The following is a 9,339-nucleotide window of genomic DNA, read 5'->3' as shown; positions in this document are numbered from 1 at the left end:
CTCGGATGGATGGTCTCGTTAAATTGATTTATTGTTTGACAGGGGTTACATACGTTGCTTGGTTGATAAGATGATAAGGTTTATGAAAGTTGTTTTATCAAGTTAAAATTTTTGAGGATCCCAGAAATGTTATTGGGGGACAATGGTTTTATCTATAACTTTCTCCTGATAAGGTTTATTAAAAAAGGTTGGTTATCCCCAAAATTTTATTGGGGTGTGCATGATTGATTTCTTGTTTTACATGGGTTGCATACGTTGGTTGGTGTTCGGATGGTGGTAAGATGATAAGGTTTATCAAAGATGCATTTCGATGGTTTTGTAAATTCGATTTTTGAGGATCCCAAAAATGTTTAAGATGATAAGGTTTATCAAAGTTGGTTGCATTTCGATGGTTTTGTAAACTCGATTTTTGAGGATCCCAAAAATTTTATTGGGGGAAAATAGATTTATTTATGACTTTCTCCAAAGATATGATCTTGCTAATCTTGTATTCTAAAAAATTTCTTAAAATGCATGTGGTTCTGTGTATGTTGAATTTTAAACGTTTGGGTTCTGATATTATTGAAATTTTGTTGATTGATTTATGTAAACTTTGCTCAGTTTCCCGAATTGTATAAATACAATAAGAATGTACAAAGTGTATGCAGTCGGTTATTTAATTTTCAGCTATTCAAACCCATTTACAGTTTGCCCAATAGAAAATCATAATGAAGGCATGGTCAACAGGTGAAATAAATGAAGTCGTTGAAGAGTCTAACGATTATAATGATATGGATCCAGAGGAGATTTCTTTTTTGGAGTGGGAAAGAGAAAAACAAAAAGTCATGAAATCACTTGCGACCAGAAGAGAACCAAGTAATGTAGAGGCTGAATACAACCATCGTTTGGAAAACGTTTCGGAGGAGGTCAAAGAACGATTACGTATTCTAATGGAAAAATTTGAGACTGTGGTTCGGAAACGAGAGGAAGGAAAAAGATGTCAATCCATGGAGGTCATAAATAATGAAAATGAAGACACAAATAATAAGTTAAGCATTTCTAAATAAACTATATTCCCATTTATATTTTTGATAATAACACAAAAACAATTTATTAATTTATGTAATATAAACAAAGAGATAAGAAAATCAATAAATAATTAATAAAAAAAAAACAAAAACAGAAACAAATTTTATTATATTGGAAGGGGAAACGAATTGGTTTTTTGTTTTTAAGGATAAAAAAATAATGAGAGGTATTTGAATGTATATGGGCGTTAAGCATAGTAACACCAATATTCATTATTTGGATGTTACTAGCTTTTCTTGTAAAATTCGATCATTTTAAATTTCTTGTAGGTCTTTATCAAGTGTGTATGTGTGTGTGTGTGTTCAAAGTGGTTTAATGGGCGTATGCGGCTTCTGGATTTTTTAAGAATTTGTTGTTGTTGGGTAAAGAAAAGTGAATGTGGAAATAAAAGAGAATGTTTATTGGAAAAGCGTGTGAGTGTGTATGGTATTTTTCGTTAGGTCTGGCATTAGACTATTTGGTGACAATGATATCGTTTTGTTTTTCTGTACCTTATGATTTGGTTATAGGTGGGGAGACTAATTGAGTGATCCTATAGAAAAGCAAACGAGATAAAGTGATGAATTTATGATGTGATAGCGATAGAGTGTCCTATAATACACTTGTAAAGGGTTAAAACTTCATTTCAAAAAAAAAAATAATGTCTTCAGTTTGTGTCCAATCTCAAACCCTTTTATAACGTTTCGAAATCTTGCGCTTTTCAAATTTTCAATTATAAATATATAAAAATATATAAAATATATATTGTTCAAATAAATTTAAACATTTGTTTGGTAATAACAAAACGGAAGCGAAAAACGTGCTCACGCGTCAAATTAACAAAAAAGAAAAAAAACAACAACAACAAAAACACTTTTTCTACATATATTGGAAATCCTAAAAAAAAAAAAAAACAAAAACAAGAAAATGGCATCTTACTTCTGCAATTTGTGCTCCATCAACTTCGCTGGTAAGAGAGATTACAATTCTCATGTTTCCAGACACTGCATATGCGGTGAATTCTGTGAAAACAAATATATTTTAATGCCTCATAAAGAGAAATGTCCTCAAGTTCTTCGAGGACAAGTGATGGGAATGAATTCCAATAAAAGGAAAATGAATGATGGTTTAGTGCCAATGTCAATGGGTGGTGGGGCATCCACGCAAACTGGAAATGTCATCAATCAACAGCAGGGATATTGGGGCAACATGCAAGCCCCACAACTTTACCCAATCAACGGTAACATGAGCAACAACAACAATCAACATCTTTCTCATCAGTGGAGCAACCATCTCCAACAACAACAACAACAACAGTGCGAACAAATATGGAACAACAATCAACCAACATATCAATGGTTGAATACCAATCAAAATCAATGTATCGTTGGTTTCCAACAACAACAACAACAACATTACGATCAAGGGTGGATCAACAATCTGCATGCAAATCATCAATATTACAATGGCCTTCAACAGCAACAACAACATTACGATCAGTGGATCAGTCAGCAAACTGCATTAGAGATGCCCATCAAGAAACGCAAAATAGCGACGATAAAAGAAAAATTCGAGAAGATGGCATTAATACATATGCATGGGGCCACTATGCGATTGCAAATGAAAACCATAGCATATCTAGTAATGAAATCGACTTGGAGTCTATAAATCCAATGGTGTTTGATGTTAGTTTGAATGATATTCAAAACCTTGACTTGGCATCAATAAATGATTTAGACAACTTGAATTTGGATTTTGTCGAATAGAATAAGTATAGTACTGATATTATTAAGTATATTCATTAAGTCATTGTAATGTAAAAGAAAAAAAAAAAACATTATTTATTTATTTATTTTTATTTATTTATTTATGTAATTTTAAGTTATTAAGTAAGCAAATCCCATGTAAATAAAAACTATTTATTTATATATTCATGTAACTATGCAAAAAAAAAATAATAATAAATAATAATAAAACAAAAATAATTCTATTCTTAAATAATTTTTCGGACAACTGCAGTCAAAGGTGTGTATTCCATCAGTCGATCATGTAATATAAGACAGTAGGCATGAGTATTTTGAGGGATTAATTTACTCGTTTCAATCTCGAGTTTGACATCTATTGGTCCATGCTTTATCATTTCATTTTGATGGCTAACATCAATGACTATTATTGGTGATTCTTTGAACTTTGTAAGACTTAAAATTGGATATGACTCCCTTTGATAATAGTTTTCTTGAAATTTCGTATACATTTCGTAGAGTATGGCATATCGATTCTCATCAAATTTTAAATTTAAATCATCATATGGATAGGTCTCAGAGTTCAAATGAACTTTTATATTGGTTAAATTACAATGAGCAAACTTTCCTTCTCGTACAAATGCAAACAAAATGAAGCATGGTCTCTCCCTGTTCAACGACAACTTGACATTCCAATTGCACTTCATCGAACCAAAGAATGTGGGGTTAAAATGGCAATCCCAACTTCGAAATGCAATTGGTAATGACGTACCATCGCGCACTGTTTTCATAACTTTTACTTTCATTATGTCAGAGAGGTGAACATGGGGAATCCTCCACATCACGTTGGTGATGGTTAAATTTAGATTTTCTTTGGGATCCGATGAATAGCATGCTTGGCTATCACTAGAACTTCGCAGAAGTATAAGATCATGTTTGCTATGCAAGATAATTTTATGGAAGTCTTCAGCAAAACCGAGTAACATCTTCAATGGAACATAAAAGTTGAATGTGTTTACGGATATATCCTCTAAAGAACTCCATCCTGCGTTTAGAAGCATATTACTCTCAAAACTTGTTAGGGATGCGAAATTTTTTATTGTACTTGATATTCCAAGATATCTCGATCGATCAATTTCAACACCATTAAGCTCATATCGGATTTCATCAAACATGTGCGCTACACAATTGTTTTTCAAACGAGCATTGATTGCTCTTTCTCCACTGGCCACTGTTATGGTACCCTCTATGTAAATATAACTTTCAGCCGGTAATACATACAAATCTTGATTTTGTATGGTTATTCTTATTTCATCATTGTTTTTAAATGAGCGAATATATGGGACATAACTATGGTAGTCTTTTTTAGTAATATTTTCATCTGAAAAAGGCTTTTCGGATACATTAAGAATTTCAGACATTTTGTTTTAAACGAAAGTTGAGAGATTTTAAAAATTTTATATTTTGCTTAGTTAAAGGCAGTAGTCTGCGGTTGGCGGTTTGCACTTGAGTGTTTGCCTTTGACTTTCCGCTTATGTTTTTATTATAAATAATCATCTGTCAGCTGGCCTTAGATGAATGCGTAAAGTAATTTCCTCTTCGCGAAAATTTATTATTCTTTCTTCTTGATCTACAATCCACACTTTAAGTGAACTGATTTCTTTGACGTTAACAGGTAAATAAACTAAATTTCTTGGTATTTCGTCTATTTTATATCCAGGGGAAACATTTATTGCAAATTCATGAATAGTATGCACCGGTAAATTATTCATGAAGGCACCGGATGTAATATTACATTGAATTTGAATTGCATTCACTCTCATAATGTTCACGGGAAGGGATGACTTATGTGTTATGTTGGGTGAGAGAGTCCCTCTTTTGAAACCCAATAATCCTCCGATAGAATGTTCATGATTAAAGTCGATTATATCATGCGAAGAAAATATTTCAATTTGCAATGTATTGTTGTTAGCAACAATTTCAATACTTTTTGACCCATTGTTTCTTCCATAGGCCATTTTGATATAATCGACAATGTCTTCCAATTCATATGATCCTATGGGAATTTCGATTACTTTCTCACCGATATGAAATAGATTGTTATCATTATCGACATTGGGTATAGAGTTGTATGAATGGAAATCAATTAATGCACATTCATAATCTCCAGAGAGCTGCAATGAAGGGAAATATTCCGCGGTTAGAATGGAAGATTTCCCCGTTAGGGCTAGCGTTATTGACATAATGAGTACTATGCTTTGAATGATGTGTTTCTACTATATTAAATCGCTTTTATTTATCCAAGAGTTATGTTGATTTGAGAAACCCAGCCATTTGACATAAACACGATCTCCTCTAGTTTTTAAAACTTTTTCAACTAGGTAAGAATTGGGATACTTAGTTCTTTTCAATTCCTCCTCATAAAAACATCCCTTAATGGGGTGCCCCTGATAATCTTCCAATATATATGTTACTGGGTTTGTGACTTTGATTAATTTAATACGGAATATTTCTGTACTGAAATTAGGGGTATACCCCTTTTCAAATATATTTTTATATTTGCTGATTCGAACAAAATCACCCACCTTGTACTTGTGTGTCTTGAATATTTTTAGATTGCTATATACGGTATCGAGTAACTCTTGTTCGTTTTTTGAATTTACTTTTTATGGCGGCATTTTTATTGTACGATGTCTCGTTCTATTGTATGAATATATTAACTTTTTATAGATATCAATCCACTTATAGTTTCCATTGAACGAAAAGTCACGGAACATTTTACTTTTTAATGTGCGATTGAAGCGTTCAACAATCGATGCCTTCATTACACTATATGTGGAGTAGTGGTTAATGTGATATTTTTCCATTAGCTTTGCAAAATCTTTATTGAAAAACTCTTTACCATCATCTGTTTGTAGGTTCTTTGGTGCCCTTCCTTCTTTCAATATTTTATAAAACGCTGCAGTGACGTCATTCGCATTTTTAGTTTTCGTTGCTTCAGCCCAGGCATATTTGGAGAATGTATCGATAACTGTCAATAGATATTTATAACCACTATTTATTCTGGCGTAATTTCCCATTTCAACTAAATCCGCCTGCCACAAATCATCAATCCCTTTCATTATGACTCTACGGCGAGGAAAGTTTTTTCGCGCTTGAGCATGAATTTCATTTACGATTCCCCTTCTCTCCATGATCAATCCTGTTTGTTGTATATGAATGTTGGCGAGGGATACAATTTACTTATAGCCTCAAAAATGTTTGCTAGTGAGGTCTTTAATTCCGAAATCTGTTCCTGCGTTTTGTAAAATTCCACGCTTAACTCTTTTTTGAATATTTCTTGTGAGCGTGTGATTTGTGTTTGTAAATAAGCTCGATCTCGATCTTCTGTTGGCGCACCCAATTTTTTAATTTTTTTAGTTTGTATATCGAGGTTATAATGCCGGTCAAAAGTAATTCCCAAAATTTTTTGAGCATTTCTTCTTAGGATTTCCGAGTTGGAGAAGTGTCCGAACTTGTCGACGCTCATCTTGATAATAATATGCCAAAACAAAGGTTAATAAATTATATTAGCCTCTCTTAGCTCCTCTATAATTGATACTATTTCATTACTATGATTAGTATGACCTGCATTTTGCGATACAATCAACAGCTTGAGACGTTCAACTAATTCATTGGGATCATCCCAATATATATAGTTGGGTTTTTGCATGTTTACTTTCATTAATCCTTCACCCACGTGAGTACTTTGAAATAGTTTCCTTATAATATTTATGTATTTTGTACCCTTGCTTGCTTTAATTTTTCCCTCAGGATTGTAATCTCTTTTATGGGCATTCGTATTTAACAATATTTTCTTATAGATTTCCAATTCAGACTTATCATAGTTTTGTGGATTTTTATAAAAAAGAAGTTCAAATAGACCTGGGGTGCGACCCCATCTTTGATTTCCTATAATAATTTTATCATCAGTCAAATGAAGATCGCTATTTCCAAACTTCCAAACACCATCACTATCTTTATGCGGACCGAAACATGTGTCCAGTTTTTTTCTGGTTTGTAAGGTGTTCAGGTCATACAAAACGTCTTCATCTTCCGATTGTGAATAGAAATGGTCATCATCATCATCATTATTACCACCACCACCATCATCATAATCATTATCGTTTTCAACTTTTTCATTTTTCATGGATGTTGATAGCTTGTTATTTTCCTCTATTTTAATTTCCTTTTTCGACGCTTGTCCCTCAAAATGAATAGGTTGTTTTTCATATGACATTTTAAGAATTTTTTTCAGTGGTACTGTCAATGGTTTAAAAGTACTTTCAAGCTGTGTATTTAGCTCGATTTCACCATGCTTTAAAGCATCAAATTTTCTTCTAAGAATTTTTCTTGTCTTTACGACTTGTTTTAAAGTATTTTCATCCATTATTGCGTCTGCTTTAAATGAAATGTTTTTCATTACTAAACATGTATATAGGTATCGAATCCTTTTCTATATCGTCCTTCGTTAATTTCGTCATCCTTACTTATTGTTAAAAATTGATACTTTTCTTTCCAACATTCACGACATAATTCTTTAAATTTTTCATATGACATGTCACTCACAACATTATCATCGTAAACATGTTTTAAATTCATCTCATCTTGTTTAAAAATAATAATAAAATTCGCATTATCTCGAACTAAATGTTTTGGAATTCGCGTGTATGTCTGACACAAATAAAAACAATCTATATTCTTATGTCTTCCCATACAAAAATAAGCACGAATATTATTTTGCTTTTCACAAGCCACATCATCGAAAATCATTACTGAGTTTGGCTTAGCCGCATCTGGTGATATCACATCACTATTGTCGGAAAAAGTGTACAGCCCCATTCCCTTTATAGGCTTTAAGAGAGTTTTCAAATATTCATATTTTGGTTGGTATAGCGATTTCGAATATGTTCTCAAATTTTAGTCCGTTGGGACTCTCTATTAAACTAATCATGGTATTCGTTTTTCCGCAATTTGAAGGACCCACAATTAGAGCTCGAATTGAATTCGGTAACAAAGTACTATGTCTAGTTTTAATAGGACTTTTATGTAGAAAATCATAGTTTTGTACTTTAATATTCTTATCCTGCTTTACTAAGCGCATTTTGAAGACTGTAAATTAAAAAAAATAATCACCGCCATATATGTTTTCCTTTTTTTTATATTTTAGAGTGAAATGAAAACAAAATAAAGAAAAAAAATAGTATATAAAATGTTTGTTTATGCGAAAAATAAAATTAATCGTACAAAAACAATCAAAGGAAGAGGACTTGTTAATAATTTAATTAACGCACTCCCATTCGAAGTGCACTTGCCTGGTTATCAATATTGCGGACCGGGAACTAAGCTACAAAAACGCTTGGAGCGGGGAGATAAGGGAATAAATGGATTAGATTCTGCTTGCAAAGTTCATGATATTGCATATTCTTAAAGCCAAGATCTGGATCATAGACATAAAGCGGATAGAGAATTAGCAGAGAGAGCCTGGCAACGTGTGTTAGCACAAGACAGCAGTTGGGGTGAAAAAATAAATGCTTATTTAGTTGCGAATGCGATGAAAGCAAAGACAAAATTTGGTATGGGATTGAAAAAGAAAAGCAAGAAACCCAATTGTGGGAAAAATATATTCACTGGTGCACTTAGAAAAGCAAATGCTGTTTTGAAAAGACAAAAACCTTCCGATATCAAAGCTGCTATAAAGGTGGCTAGAAACGTTATTGGTAAATCTTTCAAGGGGAAAAAGGCACAAATTGTTATCCCGCGAGTTATAAGAGTCCCAAAAATTGGTGGTTTTCTTCCTTTAATACCCATTTTAACAGCACTCAGTGCGGTAGGTGCGTTAGCATCAGGTGGTGCTTCCATAGCCAAAGCTGTTAACTCTGCTAAAAATGCCAAGCAACAGCTGGAGGAGAACGCACGCCATAACAGAGCGATGGAAAGTGTGGCGATGGGGAAAGGTCTTTACCTGAAGCCCTTCAAGAAGGGTATGGGTATTGTAATAAATGAGAAAGAGAACAAAAAGAACAATCAACAGAAAATAAAAAACTGATAAAAATGTTACCCGAGAGAGCGCTAACAGATAATGATTTGAAGACGTTTGCCACAAAACACATTCGACACTTTAGAGGCGTCTATATGCGAGATAAACTACCGAAAAAGCCGCATACATTTGAGTGTGGTATTGTAAACCTCGATAGTTACATGGGGAGTGGCACCCATTGGGTAGCATATCACAAACAGAAAGATCTAATTGAATACTTTGATAGTTTCGGCAATTTGCAGCCACCCTTAGAAATTTTAAATTATTTAGGGAATAGAATAAATTACAATTACACACGAGTACAGAAATTTAATTCTTTTAATTGTGGTCACTTATGTCTTTTATTCCTTAGTAAATTTCAATAAAAAGAAAAACATACAAATCATTTTTTTTTTTTTATTTTATTTTATTATACCCACCACCATAGGATGGGGGGTATATTAACTTTGTCATTCCGTTTGTAACACATCG

At 32.9% G+C, this 9,339-nt stretch overlaps 1 protein-coding gene across 1 annotated transcript; it reads right to left on the bottom strand.

Moving 5' to 3' along the window:
* Positions 1 to 3,040: 3,040 nt before the first annotated feature.
* On the bottom strand, positions 3,041 to 4,210 carry LOC142235401 (uncharacterized). Its single transcript, XM_075306655.1, has one exon. The coding sequence runs from the start codon at positions 4,208 to 4,210 to the stop codon at positions 3,041 to 3,043; it is 1,170 nt and encodes a 389-aa protein (XP_075162770.1).
* Between the last annotated feature and the right edge of the window lie 5,129 nt (positions 4,211 to 9,339).

The sequence above is a fragment of the Haematobia irritans genome, chromosome 4 (assembly GCF_050003625.1).
Source record: "Haematobia irritans isolate KBUSLIRL chromosome 4, ASM5000362v1, whole genome shotgun sequence".
Classification (NCBI taxonomy): domain Eukaryota; kingdom Metazoa; phylum Arthropoda; class Insecta; order Diptera; family Muscidae; genus Haematobia; species Haematobia irritans.
This window is presented reverse-complemented; position numbering and strand designations above follow the sequence as displayed.